This window comes from Coptis chinensis, chromosome 8 (assembly GCF_015680905.1).
Source record: "Coptis chinensis isolate HL-2020 chromosome 8, ASM1568090v1, whole genome shotgun sequence".
NCBI classification, from domain to species: Eukaryota; Viridiplantae; Streptophyta; class Magnoliopsida; order Ranunculales; family Ranunculaceae; genus Coptis; species Coptis chinensis.
This window is the reverse complement of record NC_141463.1, coordinates 47,833,654-47,852,630: the sequence shown is the minus strand read 5'-3', so window position 1 is coordinate 47,852,630 and position 18,977 is coordinate 47,833,654. Positions and strand designations below refer to the sequence as shown.

Sequence of the window (18,977 nt, the reverse complement as noted above, 5' to 3'; positions counted from 1 at the left end):
CCTTTGTTTTGAAAGGAATGTTAAGCAATGTACCAATAATCTTGTCACAAGCATTCTTCTCAATATGCATGACATCAAGTTGTGTCTAACAGGCAAATACTCCCAATAGTTCAGTTCAAAAATATTGACGACTTTTTCCAACATTTCAAAATATCATCGACTCCATTATCAACCCTTGCGATGTGGTTAGCGTCTTTGCCTTTTTTCTCGCACCACAGCCTCGCTTTCCTTTTACCTATTGACTTCTTCAATTTTCGTTTCCTAACTTCTTTCCGCCCTTTGGTTTTGCTAAATTCTTCATAGTTACATTCTTAACTTTTTCCCCAAGAAATATTAAGCGGTTTAACCTTTTCTTTTACTTTCTCACGGTTAATGGTTACGGTTGTGATCGAAACTCTTGTTTACCGTTAAACATCTTCTTACGCTTTTCGTAAGGGTGGTTCTTTGGGAGGAATCTTCTAGTGGACATGTATACAATCTTCTTAGAATGCTTGATCGGCGAAGGTGTATTCTCACCGCATATTGGACAAGCATAATATCCTTTAACGCAACAGCCAGATAGGTTACCAAGCGCGGGAAAATCATTTATTGTCCACATTAGCACAGCTCTCAATGTAAAGGATTCATGTCGGTAAGCATCATAAGCATCGACCCCAGTATTCCATAAAAATTTTAAGTCGTCAATCAAGGGCCTCAAGTACACATCAATATCGTTCCACGGTTTGTCGTGGACTGATATCAACAATGTAAGCATCATAAACTTTCTCTTCCGCGCGACAACCATGGTGGAAGGTTGTAAGTGATCAACATAACTGGCCAACAACTATACCTACTACTCATAGAACCGTGTGGATTGACACCATCTGCGGAGAGTCGCGAGGCAGATTTCGTGAATCTGCTTTGCAAACTCGGCCACATGCATCTCTGATCTTCCATCTTTGGGGAATCTCTTTGGGTGGCGCAATTTGTCATCAACTTCTCTTGCATCAACATGCCATGTCAAATCCTTAGCTGTTTGCACTGGTGAAACATCTTTTTGAACCTTGGGATGGGTGGAAAATACCACAAAACTTTTGCGAGCACACCTTTACTTGTCTCGGTCATATTTTTATTCTCCTTATATCTTGATGCTCCACAAGTAAGACACAAGTAAGATCCTTATACTTCGTCACCTAAATGCGGGGATGCAGTCGTTAGGACATGCATGTATCTTTTCATACTTCATTCCATAAGCGGACAATGTCTTCTTGACCTTATTCAGTGAGGGCGGTAGTAAATGACCTTAGGAAGCACCTCTCCAAACAATTTCAGTAACTCTGAAAAAGTCTTGTCTGACCACCCACCTTTGGCTTTTAGATTGAATAGTTTAACCACCATTGATAACTTGGTAAACTTTGTACACCCTTCATATAATGGTTTCTCAGCATCTTGGAGCAATTGTTCAAACTCTACAGGATCACCGGTGAATTGGTCACGTCCAGCATCTAGCAAGTTTTTTGTACTTGCTGCATCTTCTGGAGTTTCCATATTGTGATAATCTTGATGGTCTTCATTTCCATCGACACTAGAAGGGGCTGCATTATGACTTTTCTCCCCATGATATATCCAGCTAGTATAGTGTTGGTCGATACTAGATTCAAAAAGGTGGTTGCTAACCTCCTTTTGAGTAAACTCACAAAGATTCACACAGTGTTTGCATGGACATCTTATGAGAATGGTCTCGCTCTCTGTTGGATTTGCAAACAGAAGAAAATTCTTAACCCCTACAATATATTCATCTGTTAGCCTATCCTTGGACATCCACAATTTGTCCATTTCGAATCAAGTATGACACAAAAATCCTGAAAACACCCAAATTTTGCACTTTTTTCGTTAAGAAAAAAAACATAAAAAAATAATAAACTTCAAGATCATTAAATCTATTAGTGATTTTATTCTTCTCTATTACTATGTATTCTCATAGGCACCATAAAAGTGTTCTAATTTTTGTATCACTACTACTTTCCGGTAGGCAACCTGAACACAAATAAGCTCCACGAGTCATACCGACTTTTACCCAAAGGCGTGTGGCTTAGTCAATTTGTTTCAAGAGGGTATGACTCGGTCCTAAAGTTTGAAGGCCATGCCTCTCATCTTTGGAAGAAGCTTGTTTTGGGGTTTTAATGACGAGAAAGTCCTTTGTGAGAATATTGCCTCTCCTCAACATCTTAGAAGGTACTTTCGGTGAGCCTTTACTTGAGTCGAGCTTCAACCCGTTTGAAAATGTTAGTGCGGTGGAAACCGGGAAAACTCAAATCAATGGAATATTTTTCGATAAGTTTTCACTTTTTCAGGAAGTTAGCATCATTAAAAAAACAAGGTATCAGTATGGATGAAAAGCCAGCGAATAAGAGAAAAGGATTAGCCGTTCTATCTGTTGTAATGTTGTTAGTGCACTTGTTTCATATGCATGTTTTCTTGCATTGGTTGGCTTGTTTGGCTGTTACATTCTCTCCAAAGTAGCTCGTCTTGACCTACTTGTTTATAAATTGCTTCTTTACCGTTTAGGAAATGTAAGAAAAGGAGAAACGAAAAAAGAAAGGATATAAAAAAGAAAAGAAGAGAAATAAAGTAAGGCAAAAATGTGGGAGTAAACTAAATTTATTATCTGATCTTATGGTTTCGTTGCCAAGCTATTACTACTTCATATAGACTTTATTGGAATGTTGTAAGCTGTGCTGATTTCAGATTGCAAACCATTGATTTTCTCGCACAAATTGCCGAATAAAGAGAGATGCCATGGAAAGAAAACGTTCAACTTGATCAATTGTCTATTGTATACCAAAATTTATGGTAATATATTTAATTCATTGTTTCACACTTGCAGTGTGAGCTTGTTTGGTTTTCATCTCTTAATCCAAACACCCCCCCCCCCCTCCCCGGCCACCAAATTCTGAACCCTAATTAAAAATATAATGTTAAAACATCCTTCAAAAACTATGGCATGGTTCAGAAGAGTTTTACAAGCGAACCAACAGAAAAAAGCATCAGCAATAAGCATCCAGTTGAGTACCCAAAAAGAATCACTAAAGCAATCTAGATACGTGTTAAACAAGATTGCAGCCAAAACAGGTAATGTATAGATAATACCTTTAAACAAATTCCAAACACCCTATTTGATGAAATTTTAAATCAAAACATCATTATAAAACATTTATAGAATGCTTAATAGATAACAAAAAAACAAACATAAAATCTTACTTGCTAATAAGAAATCACTTCCTTCCAAAAGCAACGCACTCCACTCCAAGTTCGACGCTAAGAGAACACTAACACTGCTACGATTCTGATTCTGAAATACAAGATGAGTTAAAAGATGCAGACATTTAAATTTATATATAATTGAGATACTATGCTAAGGTTTCCAAAGCGAATCCCTAATAATCAGAGTGAAGGGGAATATTTACCTCTTTCGCGCGGCAACCAATCTCCAATCCCAATTTGACAACTTACGATAATAAAATGTTAGGGTTGAGGAGAATCCGGGAATTAGATTAGTAAGCGCGCGCTATATATATGTTGAGCGGGGAAATCCTTTCTCCATATCAATTTTATTACCTTCGGTATTAGATAGGGATTCAGTGTTTTCGTTATTTGGGAAGTTTGGTTATTGAGTTACCAAAAAAAAAAAAGAAGTTCGGTTATTAAGAATTGGGTATTTATTATTAATTTTAACCCAATTATTTTTGACGGTTATCGACCAAGGCCCAAAATATCGATATCGGTTAATATATCAAAGTGTACCCAAAAACCGAGATATATCGGATATATCAATTTTTTTGGTGACCAGTCCAAACTATTTAAAATATCGGAAATATATTGGAAATATCGGATTTTTATTTAACAATGGTCAAAAAGTCAGCCCGATATATATCGATTATATCGAAATATCAATTATAAAATTGATATAAAGTTTCATATCGGAAATTCCGATATATCTCGGAAAAAAAGGGGTTCAATATTCGGTGGATATATGTCGGAAATATCGATATCGGTGTACCAATTTACCGAGATATATCGGCGAAATATCAAATATCTCAGCGATATTTTGGGCCATGCACTCGACCAATCAGTTCCAAGGGGTTCGTTTTTAATTGCTCCCAAATGGTTAAACAATTAATTAAACACCCGTAATGGTGGAAGGAAAAAGTTAGACAATTTTTTACTTGACGTTTGTGAAAATGAACTCATAAATTAGACACCAAACTTGACACATTGATAAAAAATGTCAAAATTATTTATGACGGCTAGCCTATATTTTAATCAACATTAACATCGTATCGTCATAAAATGAACGGTAAATATACAATTGTTAGTCACTAATTTGACACATTGATAAAAACGTCACATATATTTATGACTCCTAACCTATAACCATGAATAAAAAAAAGTCCTGAATCAACATTTGACATCAAGCGTCATAAAATTAATTGTGAGATAGAAATAATGACGGGTTATACGGAAATCGTCATGGTAGAAAAAAAATAGCCATCATAAAAAGCCCTTTTTTTAGTAGTGAAGGTAATAAAATTGATATGGAGAAAGGATTTCCCCGCTCAACATATATATAGCGCGCGCTTACTAATCTAATTCCCGGATTCTCCTCAACCCTAACATTTTATTATCATAAGTTGTCAAATTGGGATTGGAGATTGTTGTTGCTTGTGAAAAGAGGTAAATATTCCCTTCGCTCGATTATTAGGGATTCGCTTTGGAAACCCTAGCATAGTATCTCAATTATATATAAATTTAAATGTTCCAGATCTTTTAACTCATCTTCCATTTCAGAAATCGAGAAGCTTATAGTTGTTAGTGTTCTCTTAGCATCGAACTTGGAGTGGAGTGCGTTGCTTTTGGAAGGAAGTGATTTCTTATTAGCAAGTAAGATTTTATGTTTGTTTTTTTGTTATCTGTTAAGCATTCTATAAAGGTTTTATAATGCTGTTTTGATTTAAAATTTCACCAAATAGGGTGTTTGGAATTTGTTTAAAGGTATTATCTATACATTACCTGTTTTGGCTGCAATCTTGTTTAACACGTATCTAGATTGCTTTAGTGATTCTTTTTGGGTACTCAACTGGATGCTTATTGATGATGCTTTTTTCTGTTGGTTCGTTTGTAAAACTCTTCTGAACCATGCCATAGTTTTTGAAGGATGTTTTAACATTATATTTTTAATTAGGGTTCAGAATTTGGTGGCCGGGGAGGGGGGGGGGGGTGTTTGGATTAAGAGATGAAAACCAAACAAGCTCACACTGCAAGTGTGAAACAATGAATTAAATATATTACCATAAATTTTGGTATACAATAGACAATTGATCAAGTTGAACGTTTTCTTTCCATGGCATCTCTCTTTATTCGGCAATTTGTGCGAGAAAATCAATGGTTTGCAATCTGAAATCAGCACAACTTACAACATTCCAATAAAGTCTATATGAAGTAGTAATAGCTTGGCAACTAAAACCATAAGATCAGGATAATAAATTTAGTTTACTCCCACATTTTTGCCTTACTTTATTTCTCTTCTTTTCTTTTTTATATCCTTTCTTTTTTCGTTTCTCCTTTTCTTACATTTCCTAAACGGTAAAGAAGCAATTTATAAACAAGTAGGTCAAGACGAGCTACTTTGGAGAGAATGTAACAGCCAAACAAGCCAACCAATGCAAGAAAACATGCATATGAAACAAGTGCACTAACAACATTACAACAGATAGAACGGCTAATCCTTTTCTCTTATTCGCTGGCTTTTCATCCATACTGATACCTTGTTTTTTTAATGATGCTAACTTCCTGAAAAAGTGAAAAACTTATCAGAAAAAATATTCCATTGATTTGAGTTTTCCTGAAGCTGACCAGACTAACATTTTCAAACGGGTTGAAGCTCGACTCAAGTAAAGGCTCACTGAAAGTACCTTCTAAGATGTTGAGGAGAGGCAATATTCTCACAAAGGACTTTCGTCATTAAAACCCCCAAAACAAGCTTCTTCCAAAGATGAGAGGCATGGCCTTCTGAAACTTTAGACTGAGTCATACCCTCTTGAAACAGTTGACTAAGCCACACGCCTTTTGGGTAAAAGTCGGTATGACTCGTGGAGCTTATTTGTGTTCGGGTTGCCTCTTTGGAAAGTAGTAGTGATACAAAAAAATTAGAACACTTTTATGGTGCCTATGAGAATACATAGTAATAGAGAAGAATAAAATCACTAATAGATTTAATGATCTTGAAGCGATTATTTTTTATGTTTTTTTTCTTAAAAAAAAGTGCAAAATTTGGGTGTTTTCGTGGATTTTGTGTCATACTTGATTCGAAATGGACAAATTGTGGATGTCCAAGGATAGGCTAACAGATGAATATATTGTAGGGGTTAAGAATTTTCTTCGTTTGCAAATCCAATGAGAGCGGAGACCATTCTCATAAGATGTCCATGCAAACACCTGTGCGGTGAATCTTTGTGAGTTTACTCAAAAGGAGGTTAGCAACCACCTTTTTGAATCTAGTATCGACCAACACTATACTAGCTGGATATATCATGGGGAGAAAAGTCATAATGCAGCCCCTTCTAGTGTCGATGGAAATGAAGACCATCAAGATTATCACAATATGGAAACTCCAGAAGATGCAGCAAGTACAAAAAACTTGCTAGATGCTGGACGTGACCAATTCACCGGTGATCCTGTAGAGTTTGAACAATTGCTCCAAGATGTTGAGAAACCATTATATGAAGGGTGTACAAAGTTTACCAAGTTATCAATGGTGGTTAAACTATTCAATCTAAAAGCCAAAGGTGGGTGGTCAGACAAGACTTTTTCAGAGTTACTGAAATTGTTTGGAGAGGTGCTTCCGGAAGGTCATTTACTACCGTCCTCACTGAATAAGGTCAAGAAGACATTGTCCGTTTATGGAATGAAGTATGAAAAGATACATGCATGTCCTAACGACTGCATCCTGTACAGAGGTGACGAGTATAAGGATCTTACTGTGTGTCCTACTTGTGGAGCATCAAGATATAAGGAGAATAAAAATATGACCGAGACAAGTAAAGGTGTGCCTGCAAAAGTTTTGTGGTATTTTCCACCCATCCCAAGGTTCAAAAAGATGTTTCAGTCTGTGCAAACAGCTAAGGATTTGACATGGCATGTTGATGCAAGAGAAGTTGATGACAAATTGCGTCACCCAGCAGATTCCCCAGCATGGAAGACTGTAGATTGCATGTGGCCAGAGTTTGCAGCAGATTCACGAAATCTGCGTCTCGCACTCTCCGCAGATGGTGTCAATCCACACGGTTCTATGAGTAGTAGGTATAGTTGTTGGCCAGTTATGTTGATCACTTACAACCTTCCACCATGGTTGTGCGTGAAGAGAAAGTTTATGATGCTTACATTGTTGATATCAGGTCCACGACAACCAGGGAACGATATTGATGTGTACTTGAGGCCCTTGATTGACGACTTAAAATTTTTATGGAATACTGGGGTCGATGCTTATGATGCTTACCGACATGAATCCTTTACATTGAGAGCTGTGCTAATGTGGACAATAAATGATTTTCCCGCGCTTGGTAACCTATCTGGCTGTTGCGTTAAAGGATATTATGCTTGTCCAATATGCGGTGAGAATACACCTTCGCTCAGACTGAAGCATTCTAAGAAGATTGTATACATGTCCACTAGAAGATTCCTCCCAAAGAACCACCCTTACAGAAAGCAGAAGAAGATGTTTAACGGTAAACAAGAGTTTCGATCACAACCAGAACCATTAACCGGTGAGAAAGTAAAAGAAAAGGTTAAACTGCTTAATATTTCTTGGGGGAAAAAAGTTAAGAATGTAACTATGAAGAATTTAGCAAAACCAAAAGGGCGGAAAGAAGTTAGGAAACGAAAATTGAAGAAGTCAATAGGTAAAAGGAAGCGACAGGGTGCAGAGAAAAAGGCAAAGACGTTAACCACATCAGCAAGGGTTGATAATGGAGTCGATGATATTTTGAAATGTTGGAAAAAGTCGTCAATATTTTTTGAACTGAACTATTGGGAGTATTTGCCTGTTAGACACAACTTGGATGTCATGCATATTGAGAAGAATGCTTGTGACAGCATTATTGGTACATTGCTTAACATTCCTTTCAAAACAAAGGATACTGTTAACGGTCGTCTTGATCTTGAGGAGATGGGAAGGGCGGAGTTGGCACCAAAGATAGGTAAAAGTAAAACTTTCCTACCCCCAGCTTGTTTTACATTATCTAGGGATGAAAAAAGAAGAGTTTGCCAAACATTGCATGAGCTGAAAGTCCCTGAAGGATACTCTTCTAATTTCAAGCCCCGTGTTTCAATGGATGATCTAAAATTGCAAGGGCTGAAGTCGCACGATTGCCACGTTTTGTGCAGCAGTTGCTTCCTGTGGCAATACGATCTGTCTTGCCAAAGCATGTGAGATATGCAATTGTCAGGTTGTGCTTCTTCTTCAGTGCACATTGTGCAAAAGTAATAGATGTGCAGCAGTTGAGTCAAATTCAAAGGGATGTTGTTGTCACCGTATGTATGCTGGAAAAATACTTTCCCCCCGTCATTCTTTGATATCATGGTTCATCTCATGATTCATCTTGTTAGAGAGGTGAAGCTTTGTGGTCTAGTTTTCTTCCGATGGATGTACCCATTTGAGAGGTAAACCAACTTACTGAGCTTTCCTTTATCCTTGGTTCGTATGACATAGTAAGCATTATCGTACCATTTTCCCATTGACATGTCTTAGGTACATGGTGGTGCTGAAGGGTTATGTACGAAACCACAATCGTCTAGAGGTTGCATTGCTGAAAATTATATTGCAGAGGAAGCAATTGAGTTTTGCAGTGAATTCTTATCTGACTTGGATGCAATTGGAGTTCCTCCCAATTGTAAAATCCTCGATGATATGTTGGTGGAGGGAGTTACCCCCGTAGGGGTTCTCCTGCTTGACCGGTTGATAGTAATCGCCTTGGAGCAAAGCGATCTTTATGTGTTGCACAACACAGGAGTTGTTGAGCCTTACATAGGGTAAAATATGTTGATAGTTTACTTCCATTCTTCCATTGGTTTAGAATTCCTATAGCTAAATGTGAGATTGCTTTCGGTAACTAAATAGGGAGCACATGGACTATTCAAGAAAATCCACCCCGTCAGTCAAAGAAACCAACATGGTTACAAGAAGAACACAATCGTACCTTTAGTGATTGGCTTAAAGAAAGGGTAGAATTAAGCAATTCTAAAGTACCATTTCTTCTGTAAACTCCATTTAATCATTACTAACTCTTATAAGAACACGGGGTTTCACAAGAGCGACGCGATCACCAATAACAAAGTCTCGGATACCTTAATGTGGATATCTCAAGGGCCTCGGATGCATGTATTAAATTATGAGAGCTATATCATCAATGGTTATCGGTTTTCCACAAAAAATCGGGATGCTTCACGTGTCACTCAAAACAAGTGGTGTGAGCTTGGTCGCCGCAAAGAATGCAAGTTGCAAGTCGCGAAGCATAAGAAACCAGCCTTTTCTGATATGTCCTTTTATGGAGTTATTGTTGAAATATGGTTGCTTGATTATTTTAATTTTCACGTTCCAGTGTTCAGGTGTGATTGGGTTGATAGTAGGAATGGTATCAAGAAAGATGATTTGGGTTTCACATTAGTTGATCTTGGTAGAGTTGGGCATAAATCTGATTCGTTTATCTTAGCTTCTCAAGCCAAGCAAGTCTTTTTTGTTCCTGACCAACTTGATCCTAAGTGGTCAGTTGCTCTGGCAGCTCCTAAAAGATGTTATAATGTTGGCAATATTGGTAATGACGTGTTTGATGGGGACATAGGAGACAAGGTTCATTCCGAAGTATTTCCAAGTGCTGATTCTTTTGATTTGATTGATGAATCTCGGTTAGTTTACACACGTGAAGACTGTGAGGGAATATGGGTTGAGAATGAATCATCTAAAACCTAGTCATTTTGTTTTTTTTTCTTCTATTTTGTTTATGCGATTTTTTTATTGTAAGATTCTCTATAAATTGTCAATTGATCAAGATTTTTTTAAGCCTTCAGTGAATCTTGTATTTAGTTATTTCTATTAGTCACTTTTTCTGTTTTTCCATTTGGAGCTTTACTTATTTCATGAGTAGACTTCATCTATGCCAGGTATTATTCAAACAAATTTTTTAGCTTTCATTATACTTGAAATACAAATATTTGTTGTATTACAATTCATTCTAGAGAGATAATTAGCAGAATATGTCAATCACTTATAACATCTTCTATACTGTAGAATTCCAAGCCTAATGACAGACAGCCAACAGGTAAAAGAAGCTTGTTATACATTTTCAAACCCAGGCCAATTAGTCAACAGAGCCTATCTTCATATCTTGTCTACACAGTTCCCTTTTGCAGTTTTGCTGCATCAGTTGTTAGTCTGATAAATGTTTCTTTCTTTCTTAAAATCGGTATTTTTGTTGCTTCTTTGCCCTAAAATGGATGATGGGCACTTATTGCAACATGAGTAGGAAGAATCAGTAACTGACCAAGTTCAATCCCATCACTACATCTTGGTCCCCTTCGAGGGAAAATAATGGGGAGATAGCCATTGCGGAGGGCAGACACAGTCAAAAGTTCTCATAATCCTCAAACCATTATCTCACTGGGAAACTAGCTGTAGAAACCTGTGATGATCCATTCCTTCGGGTATGGCACTGCAATAAATGTTTTGCAACTTCGTCCCAGTCAGGGATACGCTGATAATCTGGTTCTATTCCATTTCCATTGATGTCCATATGATTTGGCGTTACATACTTCCCAACAGTGACTACCACACCCGATCCATCATTAAGTTCGAATACAGATTGAATTAGACCCTTACTGAAAGTCTTCTCCCCAACAAGAACAGCTCTGCAGTTATCATGAAGTGCAGTAGCTACTATTTCACTTGAACTAGCAGTCTTGTTGTTGACCAATACAATTAGGGGAGCTGTAACCAGAGGCACAGTCTCAGCAACTATAGTATTATGGTACTTGGGATCCTTTGCTGTTAGCTACTTTGATCTGTGGTATTCATTTGAAAAGAATTTGCACAAAAAAAAATCTGAGGGATATACAATGGCCACTTCGCTCAAAAGAATGGCAAGTTGAAAAGAATGACAAACAAGTGTGTTTTACCAAAACATTTACATAAGGTTTTCCTTGAATGAAGTGTGTTACAACAAGTGATTTGCATGGCTCTCAAGAGCTGAAATCACTCAAGTCACAAGTTTCCTGAATTTAGACCTTGCTATTCGAGAATCCAACCATGTCACCTAGCCCTTCACCAAATGGAAATGATTCTGATTCTTACAGAAAAAGAAGGAAGTGTAAGGGGGAAAAACCGTTAAGTGAGATGACATGGTACACAATCACTAAGCATTGAACTTGCTATCATACATACCAAAAGTTTCTTCAACTTGTTCTTCTTCTTCTTCTTTTTATCTACATAGGCTTCAAGTTCCTTCTCACGGACAAGGGCATCCTCCAGAGCCTGCGAAAAACAAGAATAATCAGTGCAATAAAAAGCATTTTGACGTTTTTCCTTGAATGTGCCACTAGCTAGTAGTTGTTACCTTGGGCCAAATACATACAATGAGTTCTAGCAATCAAGAAGAGTAGAGCAGGTGTTAGTATTTCAAATTCAAAAACCATGAGTCTATAAAATTACCTGTTTGGTTGCCATGAGTTCTTGTTCTAGGGCATCGACACATTTCACAGCAGCATTCAGCATTTCCTCTTTCTCAGCAGGCATTGTAGCTGGTTTTTTTCGAGAACAGTGACATTCTCTTCCAGGTCAGCCATGCACTTCATGACAGACATGTATTTAGCGGCGGATATGGTAGGTCCAGGTAACTGGTGGGGTAGTTGGCGCTTAATGTTGTGGTCTACAGAGTCAATAGTGCTGGAATAGAGGTTGGCATCAGTGAGCTTCTTTGGTATGTCATGAAGTCAATCGATCATAGTGACAACGCCCATGACAAACGCCGGGGCCGAGAGAAGATTTTGAGCTTTAGCTTGTCGAAACCTTGCATTCATCATAAGGAGAGAACAACCTGAAATTTGAATAGTAGCATTTGATGGCTCCAGTTATACAGCAAAACAGAAACACTTGGCAATACAATATTATTAGGTTATGACACCACCAGTGTTCTCTTTTTGATTCCGAAACTTATTTACAAGAAATACAATTTGCTTGGTGTGCATTTGCTATTACTTGTATATATATATATATATATATATATATATATATATATATATATATATTTGTTTTTCCTTCTACGCATATTCCTGTTCATCTCATATAATACTAATTAATGTCCTGTGCTTATATTTTTCAGCTTAGCCTAGCCATGGATCCGGAAGAGGTTGTTCATTCTGAGGATGAGGTTGTCCATTCAGGAAGATGAGGTTGTTCATTCGAGGATGAGGTTGTCCATTCTGAAGACGAAACACCTATAAGTACTAGGGTAGAAAGGAGAGGCGCAACTGTAATGCATTGTCTTTCTGGTGATTGGGATGGTATCATCATAAGAGTTCACTTTATAGGTCAAAAAGTTTGTAATAAGCTTTCTGGTTGGGAAGGTGCTCTTGCGAGGAGTCTGATTCCCCTAAGTGCTTTTCAAAAGTGGACGAAAGCACCACCAGAACTTTTAAAACTATTATGGGCTGGCATACTGGTAATTTATTTTTAATTTTTAATTTTGAATTTTTATTTTCCTGTTGTTTCTTATCTTGCTTGTAACTTGGATTCGGTTTATTTATTCGTGACCCAGATAAGATTCGATATAGATATCAGGTATAGGAAGTCAGTTTTGAAATCGTTTGGAGTTAGATGGAGGACCTTCAAGAATATGCTAACTGTCAAATATATTATGCCATTTAAAGATGATCCCGAGGCACTCTCAAAACCACCTGCAAAGTATAAGCTAATTAAAAAAGCTGACTTGGATGCATTTGTGAAATCGAGATTAACAGAAGAGTTCCAGGTATGTGTGAGACATTTAAATAGGTATATTGTTCTATTTAAATTAATAATTTTTTTTTTATCTATTAGGAGAAGAGTAAGTTACAATCTACACGAAGGGCAAAGGGTAAGTATAATCACCGAGTTAGCAGGCTTGGATATGCTGGCTTGATAGATAAGATGGTGAGGACTTGTACAACTTTTTAAAATCTTAATGTATATAGTAAACCATATCAAATATTTCATAACTAAATTGATTTTTTTTTTTTGTATATCTCATTATAGCAAGAAGAGTTGGGAGAATCGTTTGATGAGGATGATAGAGCTGGCTTGTGGCTTTTAGCTTGGCAGAACAAGAGTGGTGAATACTTTAACGATGATATAAGGAAGGTGGCAGAAAAAATTGTAAGTTTTGAGCTATGCTAGCACGGGTAATAGAGTAAAGTACTAATGTTCTAGTTCATGTCAGACCTTGTTCAGTCTTCCCGCCCATGCCGCCACTGTTGCTCCTGTCGGTGGAGTCACTGTGTGCCTCTCCTTAACTGGTACCAATGGAAGAGGAACGATGTTTATATAAATGAAAAATTAAGCCCATCCATTATATAGAATTATCTTTTGCGTGTTTCCAAAGCCCGGAGATCCACACTCCCACTGGCAGAGTCCTGTGTTTTTAATAAACAGTCGCTACCCCCTGGTAGGTGCTAGGAAGAAGAGTTCTGTAGCCATTGGGGGAGGGGATGGCCTCTCATCAGCGATTGAATCTGCCCACCGGGAAACTCGTACTGCAACTATGCCAAGCCCGATCTTGGTTCCAATGCTGCAGAGACAGGTTATGGGTAAAAACTAGGTATTGGTCCTGGTGCTGCTGAGACAGGTGTTACTGATCGAACTAATCTAGGCTATGTTCAGCACCCCCATGTCAGACCTTGTTTAGTCTTCCAGCCCATGTCAGAATATGTTCAGCTCCCCACAGGCCAGTTCTAGCCAATGTCAGACCTTGTTTAATCTTCCAGCCCATGTCGGACCCTGTTCAGTCCTTTACAAATCAATATCAAGCTTCAACATACCATGTCCATACCATTCATGTCCACCCGCAATACTTAACAGGTCCAAAAAGCATTGGCAGTTCACCAGTCAGCCCATGACAAGCCGTCAACCGTCCCAATTAGGCATGGCCAGTCCACCAGTTAGCTACACTCACTAAGAAAACACACATTGAGAATGATGGGTTGATATTTTCTTTCTCAGTAAATGTATGATCTACCTTGCTTAAGAAGAGAGAATGTTTTCGCGGGAACAACTAAAAAGGAAGAGGTCAAGGGAAGTTAGTAACCCAAGGAAGTGATGATGTTCTTACGAAGGCATTGGGGACTCGAACATTGTGGCGGGGTTAGAGCAGAGGGAAATATGTCACTCCAACTACTTACTTTAATCTCCCTAAACGGGGATCAAAAGCACATAGAGCAGAGATGGAGTCCATGATCCGTAAGAAAGAAGAAGAAAACCAGGCATTAAAGGAAAGAATGAGAGAGTTGGAGACCTTACAAGGAGTGATTAGCTCGCAACACATAGAGAAAGTTGCCTCCAATGGTTCCAAGAATAATAGTAAAAAGCGAATGGAAAGTCCAAATGATGATGTATTATCTTCTGGCACTAACAACAAGACAATTAAATGTCTTGAGAGAGCATTGGGTGTGAATTCGAGAAAGAAGTCGAGAAAGGTATTACTTTAAATAAATGGCTACTCAATGTAAATATTTTTTCAGTTTTTAATTAACTTGTTCAATATGTGTGTAGGCAATTAGTGGTGCTAAATCTAAAAGCGATGAGGCAGTCTCTAAACAAAAATTAGGAAATGAGCAGGTATATGTTATTTAACGTGCAATCTTTAAATGTTACTTAAAAGATTGTTGATTTTAAATTCATTGTTATGTCTCTTAGGATGTGGGCTTGAAGAACAGTAGTGTTGCTAAACTTAATAGCAAAGTGGCAGTCTTTCAACATAAGTCGGGCAACAAGCAGGTAATAATCTTTTTTTTTACTAATGAGTTAGAGAGACATAGGAAGGTAAATGTTTTTACAACGGTGATAAACTCAAAAGTGATATGCCAATATCTATTCTGTCGTTAGGAGTATGGAGTGTGAGCCTTGTAAACAGTTACGCTTTTCATTGGTCTGACACAACTTTTTTTCGTATGTCAACCTGACATAAATGAGTTTATCTGAGGTTGGAACCGTTAGTATAGCCCGGATACTCTTACATAGGGTTTTACCCAAGTGATGAATAGTGTACTATTGTTCCCATCCGGAGTTTCTATAATCAGAGAGAGAGAGAGTGCACATGATGTGATATGGTTAGTGTGCATGACTGCTGAAACCACAGTGTGTACCAGGATCAACTTGTACACGCTGTCTTAAGAAACTTAAAAGTATACACTAGAATATTCATCAAATTAGCCACCAAACCTACTTGAGTAGTTCACAAAAGTATCAATAGAGCTCACGTGCCAAAGGCTTTATTTGTGACTTAGAAAGATATTAGTTAATATTAATAGAATAGATTAAAATACACAATATTCACAGGCAGCATGGGAGTAACGTACACTCCTACGCTACTAACACTAGGATGTGGGTGGATTTGCAAATATATGCCGCTGAAACATACTTACAAATAGTTAGTAGCACAATATTCTAAATACTTATATAGACACTTTACAGGAAAGTTAAGGGGTAGGTACAAAAAAAACAGGGGGGGGGGGGTTTACTAAAACATGGAGATGAAAATTTTCAAAATATAATTTATCTTCAAGGAATTTTTAACTTAATTATAGATAGGAAACAAGCATGATGGTGTGTCATTATCAAAATACAGTAGCTTTAAAAGATGGAAAAAAATTACAATAGCTTAGCTTACCGTACTCTTATCCGTCCTAGTTCCTATGCAATAATAGTGAAAGTACAAGAGTCATGGTGTTATTGAGGGGGCGAGAGATGAGCGCAAGAATGAAAAACATCCCCCGTTTTCACCCATTTTCATTTGTTTTCAAAAAATTTTTTTTTTTCAATACGTCACACTTTATTATCCGTCACATAATATTGGGTATATGTTAGGATATAAATCAAGTATTTGCCTACAGAATAGGTAACGGTTGGTAATATTTCTAATATAAAACTTGTGTGACAAACATTATAACGGATGGATAAGTGTTAGCAATCAATTTTACTATATGTTGCAAATTCAGTGTTATGGTGTAGTGCTACCAATAATGTTATACTCAATTGTTTTGTTGTTTCAAAAGTGTAAGCTGGCTTTGGGGTCCTAAAACAATATTGTTGCGGATGCTAGTCTAATTGAGGGGTTCGGACCGGATGACAATATCCATAATGTTAAAATGGGGGAAGGCTATGTACATGTACAAATCATACGTGCAATTTTGGCAAATTCTCTTCTGCCAAGACCGATTTCGGATGATGATATTACCACTGTAGGAGGTGCAGTTAGCTACCACGTGGCTTGGCCAAGTGACTTTGTGGTATTTGACAATTTGGCTATCTCAAAACCTATGTTAGGAAACAAGCAGGTACTTGTCATGTTGATATTAACTAAAAGTGATAGTTATATATAGTTTACAAATATTTATTAAAATTGTCCTTATAATGTTTGTTAGGCTGTGGGATCAAAAGACAATGATAATGGTGCTAAAGCCAGATCAAAAGGCAATGATAATGGTGCTAATAAAGCCAAAAGTGTTATGCCAATCTCTAAACCTAAATCAGGAAATGAGAAGGTAAAATATCTAATTTCTAAAATCATTAATCATGGTACTCACTAGAATTTTTAATTTATAATTATTTTAATGTTTGTGGTTGTTTTAAAGTGTAAACTTGCTTTGGGGTCCAAAAGCAATGTTGTTGCTGATGCTTGTATAATTGAGGGATTTGGACCGGATGACAAGATCCATAATGATAGAATGGGTGAAGGCTATAATGCGTGTACAAATACGCGTGCAATTTCAGCGATTGCTCTTCTACCAAGACCAATTCCTGATGATGACATTACCAGGGTAGGTGGTGCAGTCGGGTACCACGTGGCTTGGCCTCGTGACTTTGTCATACTTGATAATAAGGTAAAACGTATTCTATTATATTTTTCTATCAATATTTATATAAATTAGCACCTATTTGTATTTATTATTCATTGTTTATTTATTTATTTTTATAGAAAAATGAGGCTCAATGTGATGAGCATGACGAAATTATATTTGAAGAATTTTGCGGTTTTGGTCGGCAATATAATGAAGGAAATCATATAAGTGAAATGGACATGAGGATTTTTTTGAGCGTGAACTGCAGTTTTATATTGCAAAAGATGAAATAATGGATATTTGTCATAAACAAATGTTGAATGCCAATTGCATTGTAGTATATATCCGGTGAGTGGAATCTTGGATTTTATTTTTAAGAGATGAGTTGTTTAATTTATATGCACATGTCGTACTAATGGTAGTATACTTTTCTTTTAGATATTTGTATGAGAAATCTGAAAGTTCTCGACAGAGGTTTGGATTATGTTATCCAGCGATTTCAACTTGTATCTTGAGACAAAAAGAGATGAATCGCCCTGGTCTCAAATAGATTAATGGCAAGACAAGGAGACCAAATTATTTTTCTTCCCATTACAATTCGGGTATGCTTGTTGGTCATGTTATTTAACATATATGCATTCTCATTTTATTTTTATTTATTGTACTTTCTTAACTCCTATATATGGTTGTATAGGATCCATTGGGTTTTGGTAATTATTGACATAAGTGCAAAAAAAGTATATTTTCTTGATTCAACTGGAGGTGTCCCTGATATAAAACTAAGATGCATGGTGAACACGTGAGTTGATTAATCTTATTTTTATTTTGTATGTCATATATGCAAACAACTTGTAACTTAATTGTAAAGTTTGTTTTTTAGTGGGATGAAGACATTAGCATTAAGTGAAGGAAAAAGAGTGGAACCAGAGTGGGACTATGTCAAGGTAAATATACAATACTTGAATATGAAAGATTTACTTAGTGTATTGAATGTGTTTTGACAATTTGTTTATGTTTTCGTGTAGTGCCCAATTCAACCAGGAGGATACGAGTGTGGATATTATGTCTTGCGGTTCATGAGACATTTTATGATGGATCCTAGTCAATCAATTAAGACAAAGGTTAGCAAGTCTTTCTTGTTAATATATTCTAAAATATCTATGTAATTTTTTCTTGTAAACGTATATCATATATATTAAATTCTTTGTTGACTTGACGTACTCGTGTAGCTAATGGAGCTGGCCAACACTATCACCTATACCAATGTTGAGCTTATTGAAATTCGTATGGAGTTTATTGACTTTATCGAACGATTTATCTCGCCAAGCCAAAGGTATGAGTATGTATTGCGATAATAGTATTTTGTTTGCTACTTTTTGAGGTATGGGATGACTTTAAATGTAGTAGTGTATATCTTGAATCACATCCCATTTGCATTGTAGGTATTTTCATTTATTTTTTCTTCCGTTGTGAGAACTAGGTCCCATCACATTGTTATCGTCATGCTTATATAAAATAGTCTGCTTTGGTCAGTGGAAAATTTACTAATAATGTTTCTTTACTTTATTTGTTTCTTAGGTTTGACAACATTCGATCGATCAATGGATAATATTTAATTTGTTGATGATGGAGTTTATTAGAATGACTTTTAGTTTGGTTGAATGTGCTATCAAATAAATGTATCTATCATTTTTCAGTGATGTTGGATAAATGATAAATTGATGTAAGGAATAAGTGTTTCCGAATGGTTGAAGTTATTGTGGATGTTTTAATTTTATTTTTGAGAATTTTATAGCTGTTTTAGTGGCGAAATAAGTTTACAGATTAGGAATTGAATTACAGGTTATTAGGTAGGAATT

At 36.8% G+C, this 18,977-nt stretch overlaps 1 protein-coding gene across 1 annotated transcript; it reads left to right on the top strand.

Annotated features, from left to right (window-relative positions):
• Positions 1 to 16,381: 16,381 nt before the first annotated feature.
• On the top strand, positions 16,382 to 18,727 carry LOC147481734 (uncharacterized). Its single transcript, XM_086579021.1, has 8 exons — positions 16,382 to 16,614; positions 16,702 to 16,821; positions 16,912 to 17,114; positions 17,813 to 17,917; positions 17,999 to 18,062; positions 18,144 to 18,239; positions 18,348 to 18,451; positions 18,697 to 18,727. The coding sequence occupies exons 1-8, from the start codon at positions 16,426 to 16,428 to the stop codon at positions 18,725 to 18,727; spliced, it is 912 nt and encodes a 303-aa protein (XP_086435147.1). The 5' UTR covers positions 16,382 to 16,425.
• The last annotated feature ends 250 nt before the right edge of the window (positions 18,728 to 18,977 follow it).

Coding starts and splice junctions, on each gene's coding strand:
- LOC147481734 (XM_086579021.1), top strand. CDS start 16,426: ATGGGGGAAGGCTATGTACATGTACAAATCATACGTGCAATTTTGGCA. Junction 16,615..16,701: donor CTATGTTAGGAAACAAGCAG/GTACTTGTCATG, acceptor AATGTTTGTTAG/GCTGTGGGATCAAAAGACAA. Junction 16,822..16,911: donor CTAAATCAGGAAATGAGAAG/GTAAAATATCTA, acceptor GTTGTTTTAAAG/TGTAAACTTGCTTTGGGGTC.